This window comes from Tiliqua scincoides, chromosome 3, assembly GCF_035046505.1.
Source record: "Tiliqua scincoides isolate rTilSci1 chromosome 3, rTilSci1.hap2, whole genome shotgun sequence".
Taxonomy (NCBI): Eukaryota; Metazoa; Chordata; class Lepidosauria; order Squamata; family Scincidae; genus Tiliqua; species Tiliqua scincoides.
Window position 1 is genome coordinate 196,158,888 of NC_089823.1, and position 18,986 is coordinate 196,177,873.

General features: G+C 42.4%; 1 protein-coding gene across 1 annotated transcript in view; it reads left to right on the forward strand.

The window, feature by feature from the left end:
• The first annotated feature begins 2,209 nt into the window (after positions 1-2,209).
• The window catches only part of TSPEAR (thrombospondin type laminin G domain and EAR repeats), a 53,921-nt gene continuing 37,144 nt past the window's right edge, over positions 2,210-18,986 (forward strand). The window contains exons 1-2 of the mRNA XM_066622325.1: positions 2,210-2,303; positions 18,018-18,238. Coding sequence (XP_066478422.1) covers positions 2,210-2,303; positions 18,018-18,238 — 315 coding nt within the window. The remainder of the gene's footprint in view (positions 2,304-18,017; positions 18,239-18,986) is intronic.

An 18,986-nucleotide genomic window follows, 5' to 3' on the forward strand; every position in this document is an offset into this window, starting at 1 on the left:
GACCAATAAGTCTGGCTCAATTTTATATGTCCTTATGCTGAAGATATTTCTTAAGTACAGCTCAGGATTTCATGGTTGTCACAAGAACTATAGCCCTATCTCATTGTATTAGAACATAAGAACAACCCCACTGGATCTAGTCCAGCTTCCTGTATCTCACAGTAGCCCACCAAATGCCCCAGGGAGCACACAAGACAACAAGAGACCCACATCCTGGTGCCCTCCTTTGCGTCTGGCATTCCGACAGAGCCCACCTCCAAAATCAGGAGGTTGCACATAAACATCATGGTTGCACAAAAACATAAACTTTTCCTCCAGAAAAGTATATATATCTCTATATTATAGATATAACTTATTGCATAGGTATGGTTTATCATTAAGCCCCAGAATCTGAAGATGGTTGTATTACTCTTGTATGGTCAGACTAGCAAACTCAAGAGTTTTTATTTTTGCTTTCAGATGTTCCATAACTGTGTAGAGGAGCATATGGAGGGATCATATTATGTGAATTCTGACCGCCCCCACTGCTGGTACACTGCTGAAATCCTGCTCTCCCTGTAGGCAGCATTTGCCTGCCGTGACTAATACTGAACATAGCAAGACAATGCCCCCATTATTTCAAGGAGACTTTCAAGGAGAGTCTCTCCCTGCATTTGTCATTTGTCACTGTAGGTAAGCACTGAATATGTGGGCCAGAACTTCAGGAGCAGGTCACCAGTGTAGTGCAACCCCAGGAACTCATTGTGCATTCCTACAAATGTTTGAAATACTGTATCTGAAGAGGGTAGTCATTGGTTTGATTGGAAATGGTCTTCTCCAGCTGGTTTTCAGCCTAGTGTGGAGGTTCTATCCATTGATTTCAATGGTGACACAGGCCTGATTAAGCTTTAGAAGGAGATGTTGGCCTTGTGAGACTTAACCATGAGATCAGCCCCTAGTGCACAATCAGTCTGGAGATGTGGCACGATGAGAATGATGACTACATTCTTCAAAAGTAAATCCTATATTCTCACTGGTGTTCGGACATCGGTTTTTCATTTTGGAACATTTCTTGAAGAGGAAAAACTCCTCATTTGCTAACCCCATTGTCCAAAAACAGCATTCATGTTTTTGTGGTGAGAGTAATCAAACGGAGCTTGCCATTGTAAAGAGTCTTTCCACTCCTGCCTCTAATTCTTATAGTTTAATGAGCTTCTAAAGCCATATGTTTTCTGGCTTCTTCTCATGAGGCCATTACCCCAAGAGACCTGCTGGAGTGTTCATACAACCACCTCCTCATAACTCGGAACATCTGTTTGATCACACATCAGTGTCCTTTGTTTTCTGTGTCTTGACTCCAAATTAAGTTTTGCTCTGCAGGGGTTTAGAAAAGAAGCTATTTCCTGCAATTGCAAGAATATTCAGAATCCTAGTAGCCCCTGTGAAGTTGTGTCTAGTTGTTTATAAATGTTTGCAGGGGGGGGGGGATAATTATAGAGCTGAGAAGACAAAGCACCTACACACCCATGTGGCTGTATCTGAGTCCAGGTTTGCAGCATAATGGAAGAGATGAAGAATTCAGGTACACACACAGCTGCTCCTCCTCGTTTATACCTACCATCCCCTCTGAACACTGGCTCTGCTGAAGAGGGAAATTCCTTTGCTTAAACATTAAAACCCAACCTCAAGAGGGCTGGGCACAAAGATGAAAAGCTCCCCAAGGCGGTAGTACTCCTCCTCCTTTTCAAGCTAGTTTCCATTTAAATGTCTGCAAACGCAGCCTCCTGCTGTCGCTTACTTTGTGGCTGGTGGGAGGTCTCTACTCCTCAGGGATGGAGCATTTCAGCAACTAGACACCAGTCAGCTGAAGAGAATCCACGTTCTGGGCTTTTTCTGTTTGGTTATGTTTGTGTTTCCATTTGGAAAAATGCCTTGCCTAATAGCCTAATCTGTAATAACAGGCAAAGCCAGGATTTGTGGTTTAAGGTGACACAGGGAGGAATATCTGAGAGGGAGAGGAATAGGCAGGAGAGGTCAGGTTGTGGCCATCAGCCTGACATTGCTGCCAAGAGTAGCAGAAGTTGTGGAAAGTTGGACCACTGACAGTATCCCCACCAGGATGTTCTTATAAACTTTGTCAGCCCCTGAGGAGATCTAGCTGTTTAGGATGAGGAAGTTAGATGATGACCAAGAAGGTTCCTCTGTATGGACCTGGTGACAGAGTTCCCTGATGTCTGCGGTGCTGCTGATTTGGGCTGTACTTCTGCACTTGGGGATTGACCAGTCCCTAGCCAGAGGAAGCAAGTCATGGGAGCACTGCACAGGTAAGAACTGGGGTATCACTGCGGGGGGTTGTGAAGGGAAATAGTGCTTCATGCTCCATCCTTAAATGCAACTCCCCACATGACACTGCCTCCTAGGCTGGAAGGTATGGGTTGGTTACAAACCTCTAGATACAGTCATCTGTACAAATGCATTTGCTCCCAATACTTTTTTCCTCTTCCAACATGTACCATGACACAATTTGGTAAGGGAGTAATCTCTAGTTGTTTAAAATCACCTGTAACCTTTTAGAGTGACATGAGCCTCTGCATCAGCCCTGCGTTTTCAGGGGAAAATAAAAACGCAGTGAATGCCATGGTTATGTATCCTCTTTTGATGTTGTGTAACCTGGTTGCACTGAGAGCAAAGAACCTGCAGGTAGAGTAATTTCTCTTGCTCAATGAGTCATGCAGGCCTAGCAAAGAAATCAGAGTTCAAGAGGCATAATTAAAAAAAAAAATCATTATAGCCTGACATATTTCTATGCCAAGTTCCATTCAAGTGGCACATGGCTCTCCTGTCATTTTATTTTTACTAGGGGTTATTCTACAGAATTCACTTTCAGTTCTGTCCTTAGTAGTGACTATAAGTGAGTTATGGTGATGGGCCTTCAGAGAACAATGTTCTTTAATGTTAACCTATTTGAAATACTTCAGCTTCACAACTGACTTCTTAGCTGTACTGAAATGATGTTTGATGGAAACTTCTGTTAGAACACTTTTATTTTCCCCCTACAAGTAGTCATGTTTTCAAATCTGTGTCCCCATGGGAAGCAAATCTTGCAGCCTGTCCACTACAGTATATCACTATGGAAAAATGTCCTCTTTCAGTCCTATTGATTTTGGTGTGATCAAATTTGTTTACTGTGATTTGCAGTGCTCTGGTGATTTGGTTGGTGCATCAAAGACATGGGGGCATATGGTATGCCAACTGTAATCCTTTGGAAGTTCCTTTTTGATGCAGAAGAGCTTGTGATTGTCACTTTTAATGAAGGCATGAGTTGAAATATATTGGCAACTCAAACTGTATTAATGCATTCTCTCTTGGCACCTGTTTGAGAGTCTCTTCCTTTTGACTCATTTGGGTCCTATCTTCCCTTTTCTTTTTGCAGTCTACATTGCAATTTTGGGGAGATAAGAGCTGCATTGCCTATTATAAAATTCCTGCACAGAAGTCACTTCCATGTAAGCCTTAGTAGCGTGTAACCCACATGTAGGTTATCATGTATAAATGTGCACTTTTTTTCTGTGTGTAAGGTATATACATGTGTAAGGTATATACATGTATATACATGTGTAAGGTGTATATGCAGTAGGGATCACAGTTTCCCAGTAAATGGGACAGACAATTTGCACATGCATTCATCATATGCATTACTCTCAGCAGGTGAGATTTATTTTAACTTTGAAAATGAAGTGTCTTCTATATCAGTATTTACATGTAATGTAGCCCTAACTTTGAGGCTGTGTTCAAATGCACCAGAACATGTGAAAATCTTCACAGAATTGCAGAAAGTAAACCAGGAAGAATAACTCAGTTCAGGGTCCATGGTAGAAATTGTCTTCATTTATTGTCAACACATTACTGTTAATCTGGAGGAAAAACAGTCTATCTTGCTTCAAGTGCCTGTTTTTTCAAGGGTTATAAATTTAACTTAAACCCAGCTTAGAAACTGATTATTGGCTAGGCTAGGGCAAAGTGACATAAGAGCTTGAATGAAGGATGAACATAAAAGGCATGCAAAACTGCAGGTGGAATTACAGTACAAGGATTAAATCTAAAATTTTCATTTCATATGACAGCATATATGTTATGGGTTGTTCGGTAAACATAATTGTATCTGGATGATCTTGAACCAAAATAAAAAAAATGCCCAGGCTCTCTTGCAATGTGTGAATGCTGTGACTGAGAGTTAAGTGCTACTGTGTTTCTGGATTCTTCTAAGGATAATTGCAGGGAATTCTACTGGGGAGCCCTAGAAATGCTCAGAAACATTGCCATGCCCAAATTCATTCTGTTCTAACCCCCTTTTTCTTCTGTCTCTCTGGTGAGTTTGGGTTGATTCAGTATTTGCCTGAGCATATCCAAAGAGCCCAAGATTTGGGATTGGCCCATAAGGTATAAAATTAACAAGGAAGAACTTAAATAACTCCTGAAAGTCTGCACATATTTTACTGTCATCTACAAAAAAAAGAAATAAAGGGGGGGGGAAGCCCACAGTTTAAGTGATCTGCATCTTTCTGTTAGGTACTAACAATGGTAACCTTTTTACTGTTGTGAAAGGTGGGACTCATCACCAGGTTCTGAACCAGAGAATCAGAACAGCATTCTAGGAAAAATAGTACTGATTATGAACATATGGAGAGGCTCATTGGTCCTTCTAGCACAGTATTGTTGATGCTGACTCTGACAGCAACTCTCCAGGGTTTTAGGCAGATGCTGCCCAGGGACTGAACATTCTGTATGCACTACGACATTGATCTATAGCCCCTCGTTTAGTCCAGCTCATTCATACCACAAGGGCAGAATCATTCCAAGCCAGGACTCTTCTGAATCTCCCTCGCAAAGAAACTGTGCAGTGAACTTTTCAGTTGGACAGAATGCATAGGATTTTCCAAGTAGTTTCTCTGCTAAATGCTCTTAGCCTTTGAGGTTAAAAGCAGATGTCTGAAAGCTCTAGCACAGGGGTGCCCAAACCCCAGTCTTGGGGCCACTTGTGGCCCTCAAGGCCTCTCAATGCAGCCCTCAGAGAGCCCCCAGTCTCCAATGAGCCTCTGGCCCTCCAGAGATTTGTTGGAGCCCAGGCTGGCCTGATGCAACTGCTCTCAGCATGAGGGTGACTGTTTGACCTCTTGCGTGAGCTGGGGGATGAGGGCTCCCTCCACTGCTTGCTGTTTCATGTCTGAGGCAGCAGTGGCAGCTAAGGAAAGGCCAGCCTTGCTTTGTACAAGACCTTCATTCATTCATATAAGTTCATCTTTAATATATTCATTTATGTAAACTTATGTAAATTTATTCAAATTTGAAATGTAAATTAATTCTTTTTTTTTTTGCCCGGCCCCTGACACAGTGTCAGAGAGATGATGTGGCCCTCCTGCTAAAATCTTTGGACACCCCTGCTCTAGCACTACATCATAGTGATGGATGATGGGTGGTGAGTTTTGTTCTGCCTGTGATTTCAGTCAGGTTTTGCCCTGATTCTTTCTACTTAAACCCACCTAAGAAAGCCCAGTTCCGTATCTGAAGAGTAGAAACTGTAGTTGGTGCAGAATGCTGCTGTCAGGTTGTCTGGGGTTGCGGGGACTGTTATGTGGAGCATAATTTGATTTGTTGTTTCTGATTCAAGTTGATGATCGCCACCCACTGTGCACCAGTGATCGTATGCCCTCTTCTGAAAGGACAGTAGGTCTGGTGCTCATTGCACTACAAGCTGGACACGTCAAATCTTTGTTACAGCTGATGTCTTTGCTAAGCAATGGCCCAAGGCAGGCAGCTCATATAGACAGATCTAGGAAAGACTGTCAAGTTGCTTGATTCCCATCTTGAGCATTGTGTAGATAGCCCTTGCAACCAATTTGGTGCTATCATGCCCAACTGGAAACATGAAGATTCAAGCACATTTCCTTGTGCAGCCCATTCATGAGGTGAGGTGATGCAGGTTGCATTAGTGGGAGATTGCAGATGGGGAGGGCGGCGGACTGGGGGGGTGCCCTTCACCCTGAGTCTGCCGCCTCTACTGCCTTTCTCCAGCCTGCAGCAGATGCACCCAGCACTGATCTGCTTTCCATCCACTAAAAATGAGTGGAAAGTGGATCACCTGCCTCTGGTTTCTTCAAACACAGAAGTTCCAGTTGCAGCGTTCCTTCATTCTCACGGTCCATTTAAATTAAATGTGGAAATCCTGTACTTCTGCAACTGAAGAAAACTTGTGAGGAGTGTAGTAAGGGACTGCTTAAAAAAAGTTTGCAGCTCAGGGAAACAGAGCAAATGTACATTATGACTTTAGTCTATAAACTTTAAACTTCATTCACCTGCTTCTTAGGACCTGGCACAATTGGTCTCGTTTGCTGACCAGGAAAAAAATTGGGCTGATGGACAGCTGACAAGGCTGAGCGTTTTGCATGTACTGACAGAGCCGAACACTGATCCTCTCCACTGCACTTCAGAGCCATGAAATACCTCTTCCAGCACACCTGGCAGGTGGCTCCGTCACTATCTGCTAGAGCTACCTGATCAAGACACTGCACAGATAGGTTGCCCATCAGCACACAGCTGATATTAAAATGACACACAGTTCCGTACAATCCAAACCCAATCTAATACTTCTGAAGTGTGTTGGTAATATTTTCTTTCGTGACATGGAACACATCACCACCTCTATCCATCACTAATGTGGCTTTATTTGAACTTCTTAATATAAAATTGTTCCAGTATTTAATAAGGATGAAACAGATATTTTTATTGGACTGACAATCCTGATGTATTGAGTTTGGATGAAGCAATGCAAATTAATTTCCTCTGTTTTGGTGGACAGGCACTTTCTTGCAAAGGTGCAAGAATTTAAAATGAAAATTTGGGGAGGGGGAAGGAATTAGGAGCATAATAACATTGCATTGTGAACCTGAAGAATGCTGCAGGGTGGCTTTGCAACCATTTTAGAGCTACAGTAAGTCTAAATAATGACTGTGAAAATAATCTGAGAGTGCATCTTCATGTACATGTGGAGAATTTTGTGATAAAGAATAAAGGCCACAGTGGCTCCCTGTGTGTTTGCCCAACCCGTTTGGCAATAAAGTGTTTTTGGGTAATTGCAGTTATGGACTGCTTTATGTTTTAAAGAAGAGGCAGTTTGTAAATAACCTTAAAATGCATTTGAGTAACTGACTACCTTGTCTTTAACTGGGTATCCGGAGTATCAGGGCTGTTCTCTTTCTGTGGCAAGAATCCAAAAGTCCTCAAAGTTCTATGCTCCATGTAAGCCCTGGGAGTCCAGCCAGTTTATACAAATTTGCTTGTTTTGGGGTCACCTGTAAACTGATGTTTAAATATGGGCAGAAGAGTACCTTACAGAGACTGTTGTGAGGGCAAACAATGGAAGGTGGTATTTACACATCAAAAAAAGTGTGATGTATATTTTTAGAAAAAAGTGGTGCTGCCGGGCATTTTTACCTCCATCCGCCCTGCTTTCTCCTAAGTAGGGCCCATAGGAGTCAGTAGTGAAATCACAACCTCAGTTGCTATACCAGTTAAGAGAGATTTAGACTCCTGTGTAACTTAAGAGCCTTTGAAAATGCTGCCCCAGGCGTTCCCTTGATCTGTATGATGCGACTGTCCTCATCATTCTGTTAAAAGTGAAAGAGGGATCCAGTCAGAGTCTTCACAACATAAGCTGCCTAACTTGCTCTCAAGTATCCGCAGCTGCTGTTCTGCACTCATTAATGAGATTCTGTCTAATCCCTTGCTGCACTTTAATCATTAAGAGAGTCTGTGTAATGTGGGAGGTGAACTGAAAATGACTGCTTTGGTTTTCAGTTTACATCAATTGGAAAGTGAACTGCTCCTCCATCTCGGAGGAATCCGTCTGCAAGCCCCAGACTGCTAAAGCGCTCAAAGTGCTTGTGGTAACCTTCAACTGCTCTTATTTTCGCTGAGTGCTAGAAGAAGAGAATGCTATGCAGACTGGTCTGTCCATGAGGCTGACCAAAGCAGTCACTTCAGGCAGCAGGTGTGTGGGGGATCACCGACCTCTGTCCACCCACTTTACTACACTGCTCCTGCTTCATTTCCAGGATTGGAAAAGAGAAGAGGAAGTGTGGAGAAAAGTGAGGGGCTAGAGCATCTCTTCTTTTCCACTCTTCTATTTGCTTGGTTGCTCTGAGAAGCCTAGCTTTGTGTTGACTTGTGATGCAGGAGATGATGAAAAAATGAATGTCTTGGCATCAAACCAGTTATGATTAACCAGTTGCAAGCACACTCAAAGAGACATCGGATCATTTTCTTGGTCAGATTTCAGCTGAGGCAGAAGTATGCAAGTTTTTGGAATTCTGCAGACATTTTTCAGATGGTGGAATGGAAAAATAGCAATTCTCAATTAGACAGTGGGGGGGAGTGGTGACAAATGCAATATTTGTAGCAACAGTAACTTTTAGGTATTTCCGCTGGTTTACAACCTAATGAGAAGGGTCATAGCTTAGCACCAAAGACTTGTAGATCAGTGGGAGAGAGCATGCAGAATGTCCCAGTTTCAATTCCTATATTTTAAAAAATGTAATTGTGTGTGTTTTACATTGCAAGCAGTTCTGAACCACATAAGAAGGGCAGGATAGACATTTTTAAATGAATAAGGGCCCAATCCTATCCAATTTTCAAGTCCTGGTGTTACTGTGCCTATGAGTATGCACTGCTTACTGTGGTGGAAAGGCAGTCCGAGAGGCCTCCTCAAGATATGGGAACATTTGTTCCCTTACCTTGGGACTGCATTGAGGCTGCAGTGGTGCTGGAAAGTTGGATAGGATTGGGTCCTTAGTCTCCGGATTGAGCTGGGAAAGACCCCTGCTAGAAACCCTGGTGAGCTGCTGCCAGTCAGTGCTGAAAATACTGAGCTAGAAGACTAGCGGACTAACTATGCATGTGGCAACTTCCTGTTTTCCTCATTACAAAATCACAACCACTCAGTGGTGTAGCTAGCGAGGGGCGGGAGGGCGGTCCGCCCCAGGTACCAGCATTGAGGGGGCTACACCACAAACGACCCAACATCGCGGAGGTTACGTATAACCCCATCATGCTATATACTGTTGAATGCGGAATGCAATGGAAAAAAACCGGAGAGAAATATCTCCTTTCCATCAAAAGTTATGGTGAGAAAACCGGAAACCAAAAAATGCATGGAGCCCTATGGAAAGTGAAACCAAGCCGTATCGCGTTTACTCAAGATTAGGTGAACATGCCTTAGTCCGTCGGAAAGGGTGAACTGAGAGGAATCCAAGGACACCAGAATGGTTCCTATCCAATGAAAGCAACCCCCAAAAAACACCCAAAAAGGAATTCCCTCCCTCCAAGCAGACGAATGTATTGAGCCCTATGGAAAGCGAAAGTAAGCCACATGGTGACGTTTACTTGCGAATAAGCGAATGTGCCTTGGCTCCTGGTCAAGTCAAGCGAAGGGGAATGCAAGGCTAGCTGCATGGTCCCAATCTGAGGAATGTGGAGCTCAACAAATGCTCCAAAAGGCAGCACCCCCCAAAGGATAAATCAGAGGCTTCAGGTGGTAAGGTGAATTTTTATTTGTTTTTAGAGTTGCAAAGCCAGGTGGGTCCTGATAGTGCTATGCTTGAAATGTAAGAATTTAAACTGAACTGGGCACTGGGGAGGGCTGAAACGCTCATGGATATTTTGTGTGTGTGGGGGGGGTGTTATTGCAGGCAGGCTACAGAGAACATTCACTTGGTGAAACAGGACTGGCTTCCCCTTATTTAATTATCTGTTTTTCTTTAATTTAATTATTTATAATTATTTTATTTTGCTTGATGATGTCACTTCCAGCCATGACATCACTTCTGGCGGGTCCAGGACAGTTTGTCATTCTAAAAAAAGTTTGTCATCCCTCTTTTGTTTAGCAGGGGGAGAATAACTGGCCCTCCTCACCCCAGCAGTATCTTTTCTAGTGGCTGTTTGCTGGTGTTCTTTTGCATCTTTTTAGATTGTGAGCCCTCTTGGGACAGGGAGCCATTTGATTTTTCTCTGTAAACTGCTTTGTGAACTTTTTTTGTTGAAAAGTGGTATATAAATTCCGCTGTTAATAATAATAATAAGTGGGTCCCATTGTTAAAAGTTTGAGAACCACTGCCTTAACTCAAAATAGTCCAATGAGACATCTGGGAGGGAGGGGAGGAATGACACCCTAGTGACCAAAATTCTGGAAATCATGGCTTTTAGGAATCATGTTATATACCATTTGATGCAGAATTTCATCCATTGCTTGTGGGGAATTATTCACTACATTTATTTTCTGGCCATTATTATCATTCATTTGATGTCCTGACTATTACGATCTCTTAGTCTCACCTACCACACATGGTTGTTGTGAGGACAAAATAAGGGGAGGAAACATGTACAACACCCTGAGCTGCTTAGAGGAGGGGTAGTATAAAAATGCGAATGAATGGATGAATGAATAATTAATTAATTATGTCATATGGGGTGACAAAAATTTATGGGCCATGGGTGTCAAATGACCTAGCTATGCCACTGCGACCACTTCAAGCAACTTTTAATAAATTGATAGGGGAGAAACATTTGTGATGCCACAAGAACTTAAGACTGCTATCTCCTATTGCTTCTTAGGCAAAGAAACTCAGTTAATTTGATCTTTGTTAACAACAACAGGGGAAAAAAGGAAAAAATTTATGTAGGTGCTGTGGAACCAGCATGTGGAACCCTCGGGCTTCATTCCTAGTTTCTGCACATACTGTAATAATATTTGTGAAGACATCAAAAGGCAGGTGTTTTCCCTGCTGTTAAATGGATCTAATTTGGTATTTGGTTGAGGCACTGCAGACAAGCTTCATATAACTGACAGCCCAATCCTAAATAAATTCCCAAACAGCAATACAGTGGCGCCAGGTCAGACAATGCTGCATCCCGCAGGGGAATTTCGGCTGCTGGAGGACTCCTCAGAGTAAGAGAACATTTATTTCATTGATCTTGGGTAAGCCCCAGCAGCTGCTATGGATCAACTTGGACCTGCACCAGGTGAACTGCTGGTGCAAGTCCAAGTTGATCTATGCAGGCAGATTGGGCCCAGGAAGGGGCATAGCATATGGCATGTGCTGTCACCACTGATCTTGACCCCACCAGGGCCTGACCCCCCCCACCCCATCTCCGTTGCTGTCCTCCCAATGCCCTGTTCCACCTCCTCTCATGTTCCCCCTGCCTCTGCATCGAATTTACCTGGTCTGGTGGGCGTGCACACTCCACTGGTGTGTGCAGGAAGGCTCTGATCTTCCCACTGGTGCACTGGCAAGTTGCACTGTTGCAAAGCACTTTGTGGTGCTTTTGCAGCAGCGCACACCTGCAGAACATGTGTTCTGCCAGCACAGTGATTCAGTAGGATTGGGCTGTTAGCTGGTACTATAAGATAGATGTACATAGTTACCAAATCTTTCAGGTTAAATTGGCTTATCCTGTCTGGTTTTTTTTTTAAATTATTATTCTTTAGTCCATGTTCTTCCCCCAGGGCCACATGTATTTTGCTTTCTTCTGTTAATAATGTGAATTACTTGGAAGCTGAATGTCTGTGTGGGAGGATATGTTGACATGAGTGTGTTTTGTGGATAACAGAGATAGCTAGGCTTTGGGCCAAATTCCTGGAATCCCGAATCCCAATCTGTATACTGTGTTATGTACTAATATTGAAACTGTCAGATTCTCTGTGAGATGCTCAAGCGCTTATTAGGGTTGTACAGACTTGAATCTGGGCTTAAATTAAATGATATTCTGTAGACCAACAGAAAAATAAGAACTGGAGTAAAACCTGCCCCTACAATTTACAAAATGTTGAAGTTTTCCTTTTTACTAACAACTAATGGTTGCAGTTTTATCTTCCTTATACGTAAGGAGTAAGTACACTCACATGAAGCAAATGCTGAGAATTTCAAGTTTGGGAAAGGTAAGGAGTCAGGTAGGGCAGTATGCTGATAGGAAAGACTATTGGGGTGGGGGGAGAGGGATTGAAATTGGCTCCCTACCTTGCTGTGAGTTTTTCTTCCTTCCTAATCACTTTTTTTCTCACTGATTGGGGGCCAGTTTCAGGGACAGGACACTTTGCTGTCCAGCCTGGAAGCCCAGGCAATCATAGAGAAGTGGCAGGGGCATAGCCAGAGTACAAGTCTGTCTTTAAGCAGAAGACAAGAGTGGTGACAGCTAAAACAGCTGGGGTGAGGAACAAAAAGGCTTGAAGAGCAGGGGATGCTTCCAGTTGTCAGCACTAACAAGGTGTGGGGGGAGACCTGTCTTGCTGTTTAGATAATTGTCTGGTTCCACTGGTCTTTTTTAGGCAAAGGAAAGAACCCAGGGCACCAATGCAGAAATAATAGGAAGGGGAAACCACTGGAAAGTTTTTAATTATTAGGTCCAATGAATTTTGAGAATCTGCTCTTCTTAGAGGCCCTTATAAAACAACCTTCCGTATTATCTCAAACTAAAAAGGGGTTATTTCACTTTCAAGCTGGACAAAGTTCATCTAACCTACTTGAGTTGGGGCGGCCATAGTGGGAAACTCTTTCAGGAAACTGCATGACAATGTGGTGAGTCTCTACAGAAAACCTTACCTAAAGAGCTGTTAGATGGAGCTGTGTCAACTCCAGCAGTTTCAGTAGAAGTGGCCCATTCCTATCAACCCTTCTTTTTTGTGGAGATACCATATTGTAGCACTTCTCGTGCGTGTGGAGAGATTAATTGAGGTCTAACTGAAGCCCAAAACATGTTGAATTGAAATAAAGTAAAATGAAAAATGGTAGTTTTAAAAATGCCAGTTTACCAATGTAACAATAACTCAAAGCAGGAAGGTGAACCTGAAGTAAGCATAGGATAGCTGTAAGCTGCCAAACTGAAAAGCTTCCTAGCTAGAGGCTGACTGAAAATATTGAAGAAGAACCCTTCTGAATCAAGCCAAAAGACCATCTGGTCCAGCATCCTGTTTCATACAGTAGCCACCCAGATGCTTCCAGAGAAACTGACAAATGGGGTGTGAAGGCTCTAGTCCTCCCCTTTTGCTTGCCTCCCAGGAACTGGTATTCAGAGGCATATTGTCTTGAACTCAAAAGTACAATTTAGCTATTCTGGCTAACAGTAATTGATAGACTTTTCTTCTTCCATGGATTTGTTGATTCCCTTCTTAAATTAATCTAAGCTAGTAGCTGTTATCCAATATAGTGTCTGTGAATTCCAAATATACACTAAACATAGTGTGGGAAAGTTATTTCTTTTGTCTGCCCTGAAACTACTCCCACTTGATTTCAATGAGGGGCCCTGAGTCGCAGTAGCATGGAACGAAGAATTAAAGCTCCACTTTAAGACTTCAATCCACTTTTCTACAATCCTTGTCATTTCATAAGCCTCTGTCATCTGCTCCCTTAGCTACCTATTTTTTCAGAATGAAAACATTTTAACTTTTCCTTGTAAGGAAAATACTCCAGCCGTTTGAAAATGTTGGTAGTCTTTCTCAGCACCTTTTTCAGCTCCATGGCATCCTTTTTGATATGGGGAAACAGATCTGTAATGCCAAATGTGGCCATAGTGTTATATGAGAGATTTAGGGAGCAATCCTAACCGGCACTTATGCTGGTATAGGTGCTCTGGAGGAGTTGCAAACATGCTGTAAAGCAGGTTTGCGCCTCCGTAGGCGGGAGCTGAGTCAGCGCATCAGCACAAGCAGCAAAGGTAGGCGTGGGGAGAGGGAGGGAGGGGGCGTTACTGGGCTTGGGAGGGCGGGCTCGGGGGTGGGCACACGGGGAGCCAGGGGCGGGGCTGGGACCCAGCAGTTATGCCAGATCCCAACCACCGTCCCTGGGGCGAGCGGAGCGGCTTCAAGCCGCTCCGCTCTCCTCGGACTTGTGCCACCTCCAGAAGTGGTGCGGGTCTGAGGAGACCCATAGGGGCACGCAGCCCTTACCCAGGGGTAAGGGGAAGAGCTTCCCCTTGCCCCTGGCTGAGCCACTGCTCACTGCAATCCCGCGTTGGATGCAGCGCAAGCCTCTTGGCTTGCCTGTTCTAGCATGGGTTAAGATTGCGCCCTTAGGATGATATTCCAGTATCTTCTTGATGGAAAACTTCATGTAGGCCTAGGGTCAGTAAGATCTATGTGCTAGTGATGGGTAGAGGGCTGAGCTAATTTTAAAGTGTAATGACCACTGTGATGTCACCAGAAGTGATGTAATCAAACAGGAAAATTTTTTCACTCCCCCCCCCCAATATGGCAAAATCATATTCCCCAAACATCCCAAAGGTTTCAATCCTATCCTACTCCTATCTTACTCAGGAGTAAGCCCCATCGACTATCATTGTTAAAAGCATACACAATATTTAGTAGCCTGATCAAAGTACAGTACAGATCTGTAACATTTCCCCAAATGCAGTCACATACCATAGAAGCATTAAATCTAATATATTAAAAATGAAATACACATTGAAAATAGTGGGGGCCGACCTGAAATGGCTCATGATCCACATGGAAGACCAACTGATGAACATGTGATGAATTGCCTCTGGACCACTTGAGAAGCTCTGTTAGTTTTTATGGTGAGGATGAGAGGGTAAGAAGTAGGCTTATATGGCTGACAAAGGGACTGTAGGTCAAGAGTTAGAATACATGCTTTGTATGTAGAGCAGTCTTTCTCAAACTATGGGACCCACTAGGTGGATCACTAGGTGGGTCTCGAGTCAATTTCAGGTGGGTCCTCATTCACTTCAATATTGTAATATATTAGACAGGTATGTGACTGCATTTGGGGAAATGTTACAGATCTGTACTTTTAACAGGCTACCAGGTATATGCTTTGAACAATGACAGTTGCTCCTGGGTAAGTGTGGGCAGGATTCCAGCCTAGGATTGTTAAAAATGTTCCTGCTTGATGATGTCACTTCTGGTCATGATATCACTTCCGATGCATCCTGATAGATTCTCATTCTAAAAAGTGGGTCCCGATGCTAAAAGTTTGAGAACCACTGATGTAGAGGAGCCTGGCATCCCTATTTAGGGCATGGAAAGACACCAGCCTGAAACCTTGGAGACATGCTGCAGTTAGTGACAACATTAAGCTAGATAGACCAGTGCTCTAAAGGGGCTCCCAACATATATTTAGAAGAGAATAGCCTTTAGAAGTTGGTGCATATATAGCATAGAATAGATCACACAAAGCACAGGACAAGAAGGGCAGATTGTTGGAGTGCAAGGTAAAGCAATATGTTTTAATTGCAGGGAACTTATTTAGCGTCCTTGGGGAGAAAAAAAACATTTCCCCAGTTGCAAGAAATACTGGCATTAAAACAAATTGCTTTGAGAGACTGGAGAGCCAATCTTAGAATTTGATGAGCGAAAGGAGGTGGAAAGGTGGGTTTACCTTATGCAATACCTTATGTTTCAGACCGTATATGATTATTCCTCAGGAGCATTGCTATCTTTGATTATTATGAAGTATGACAAAGTAACCACAACAAATGCTCTTGCTACATTTTTTTCTTTTTTATAATTTAATCTTGATATATCCAAGAGTAAGTCTTTCTCTGTCTCTCTCTGTCTGAAACCTTTATTGGCATATCAACACAACACAATTAAGACATATTTTACAATTGTCGCAACAACTTGCATACCGACCCAACAACTTAAAAACAAGATACCAGAATTATTTAAATTCTGACAACGTTATTTTAAGAATCTCAGATAAATAACCAGCAACAGCTGCGGTTAAAGAGTCACAAACATCACTCATGAACCTAGAGAGGGTAATATCAGAAGGGGTTAGGTCAGGAGAAATCCAAGAATTTAAATAATGATTACGAATGTCAAGATGAACTGGACAAAAAAAGAGTATATGAAACAAAAAATCAGGTGACTCATGACAAAAGAGACAGAGCCTTTTCTCCCGTGGAATGTTAAAAAAACGGCCAGAATGAACTGCCGAGGGGAAGATGTTAAAACGAGCTAACATAAAGGCTCGCCTATGTAATGGATTGATTAATGTATAAAAATAATTTGATACATAATTAAAGGATGGGGCCAAGCCAAAAGAAAGAGGAGAACAAATAGGGTTAAGATTAATACTTAAATAATTAAATTCAAATGCTAAAAGCTTGTCTTTTATCAATGAGTATGCTCTTGTAAGACTCAAATCTGCCAAGGATTCTAAAGAGAGATCGAGAGAAACAAGTTTATTTTCAATCAACCGAAACCAAGGAGAAGAATAAGAATCGCTTAACAAATCATATAAAAAAGAACCTGAATGAGAATTTAAAAACAATTTAAGCCAATATTTAAAGGTAAGTAACCAGGCTGTAGTTGATGGTAAGAGTAAGTCTTTAACCTTTGCTGCAAATCTTGTTCCCTTTATAGAAATCTTCCATCCCCCTCTCCCCACCCCATGCCCCTGGGATGTTCGAGAAGCATCCGGCAAGCATAGTTCAGGTACAACACATCCTGTTTTATGCAGGGTGAATTTAAGGTTGCTGAATCAAGGGTTTCAAAATAAAGCATGCTCTAAAATTGTAGTGTCTGAATTAAGGAATATGTCCATCAGGTTCTATGGAGCTGAAATGCTTTAAAAATTGAAACATTATTTTCCTTGTTGTTTAGATAATCTAGAACAGCAATTTTCAACCTTTTCATCTTCCAACAGACTGACAAGGCACTAAAATTGTCAAGGCACACCATTGGTTCTTTGACAATTGACAAGGCACATCATGCAGCTAGTGGGCGGCTCACAACCCCTAATGGCCCTACCAATAAAAGACCCTCCCCCAAAACCCATTGGCACAACGGCACCTCAATGTGCTGCAGCACCCCTGTTGAAAATCGTTGTTCTGGATTCTAGAATAATGAGAATGATTACCTTATTATAATCAAAATACTGTAATAAGATTAAGTTGAGATGTAGAGATTTTTAATATTTTAAAAAACTTCATGGAAGTTGCTGTTTCCATCTAGCAGTGGGAGGGGGGGTGCAGGACACCAAAGTCCACTCCCCTAGTCTGGCAAGAATTAAATCCTATTTGGTTCCTTCCCTTCAAAATTATGTCTTCCTGAAGCTATTTCCACCAGGCTGCAGCAGAAGCAGAGATAAGACAGCAAAGGCACTTACAGTGGCCGGGCAACTAATCTGAAGTATGTATACCTCAAATAATTACATATTCTTCCCATATTTCCCCAAGTGTCTCTTTTTAGATTGTGAGCTTCTTTGAAACAGGGAACGATTGTCTCTTTGCTATGTAGAAAGAGAATGTTTTGTTTATAAGCAGTATATTAACATTTAAAATAAACCCATAAAATAAGACACCCTTTAAAATACAGGATATTTGGCAACCACTGATAAAGAATGACAGCAAAGCAATCTAATTTCAATTTAATACCTGTGTTACTATGAATTTAACTCTGTTTGCAAACTAACCCAGGAATTTTTTTTATCTACCAGCAAAATGATTTTTTTTTTGCACTGTTTTGATCTACCTAGAGCAGGGGTGCTCACACTTTTTTGGCTCAAGAGCTACTTTGAAACCCAGCAAGGCCCGGAGATCTACCAGAGTTTTTTTTACAATGTTTGCGCCATCATAACATATAACATTTATGCGTACAATGTATGTTGGTGTACCTTGAGCCCCACTGAGTATAACAGGACTTACTCCTGAGTAGACATGCCTAGGATTAGGCTGTGAGGCTGCAATCCTAGCCACACTTACCTGGGAGTAAGCCCCATTGAGTACAATGGGCCTTACTCCCGGCGTTTCCTCCCAGAGGCACCTGAAGGGGGGGGGGTTGGCACTTCGCGATCTACTCATTTTGCCTCGCGATCTACCGGTAGATTGCGATCCACCTATTGAGCACCCCTGATCTAGAGGCCCTGTGCTGGAGTCACTGGCCCATCCCCATCCTTCAACAACAACCTGTGCAGCTCTCTGATGTGTCCCCAAGTTCCCCATAGTATAACTTTGTGCTCTCTCTTATCTAGACCTGCGTCCTTTGGATATTCTCTCTGAAGTGGTCCCCATGAATGCAGTGAAAAGTGGGATACGGATGATCCAAATGCAAGGGGCCCGTGGCTTTCAGTTCTCTGCAGTGCGGCCCCGCTTCCTCAGCTTTCCAGCATCTCGTTTTTTCATTTACTGTAACCTCTTTCCAGAAGAATTCTCCATTATATTCACGCTGAAAGTTTTCCACATGCAATCCAAGGTAAGCATTGTGGCGGGTTTTACATTACCCTACAATCAAATCTGCACTGATAAGATCGTCGGTGACACACCCACCATTTATAAGAATGTATTTAATAGACTCATCTATTTGAAAAGTGTTGAAAAATCATGTGACTAATTAGCCACCTTGCACCACAAACTGTTTGGCACAATTGTGGAATATATATTGGATGTCAATGGACTCCGTTACCTATGTAAAATACTACTAAAAGAAAATAATGCAACCTATAAAAAGTAGTTTTCAATGCTTTAAGTAGTGATTATAAAACTGTCAAAGCTGGCAAGGTTCAGTTCTTAATTGGATGATATTAATTATATCCTTGAAAGTTTATGGATTATGAAAGCACAGGAAAGAAAGTGGACTCTAGGATACAATCCTAAGGATATCTAAAAAACAAACAAAAAATCAGTGGAGCTTAATTCAGAGTACATATTTAGGTTTAGATTTATTTAGCAACTGTATCATACAAATATGATTAAATGGAAATAACATTGGCTGATAGCAGTTGGAAAAAGTGGCCAAATCAGGCAACCTGTTTAGTCATTCATATGCTATTCTCATTCTGCCTGACAGCTTTCTACACATCCTTGTAGGTAGATTAAAAGATCACAAATCAACTTAAAATGAACACTTCAAGGGCCAGGCTATGATGTCATAACTGCATTTGTCACATGAATAACTCGCAGCCCAATTCTGTCTAATCCCCCTAGCTGAGCAGCTACGCCAC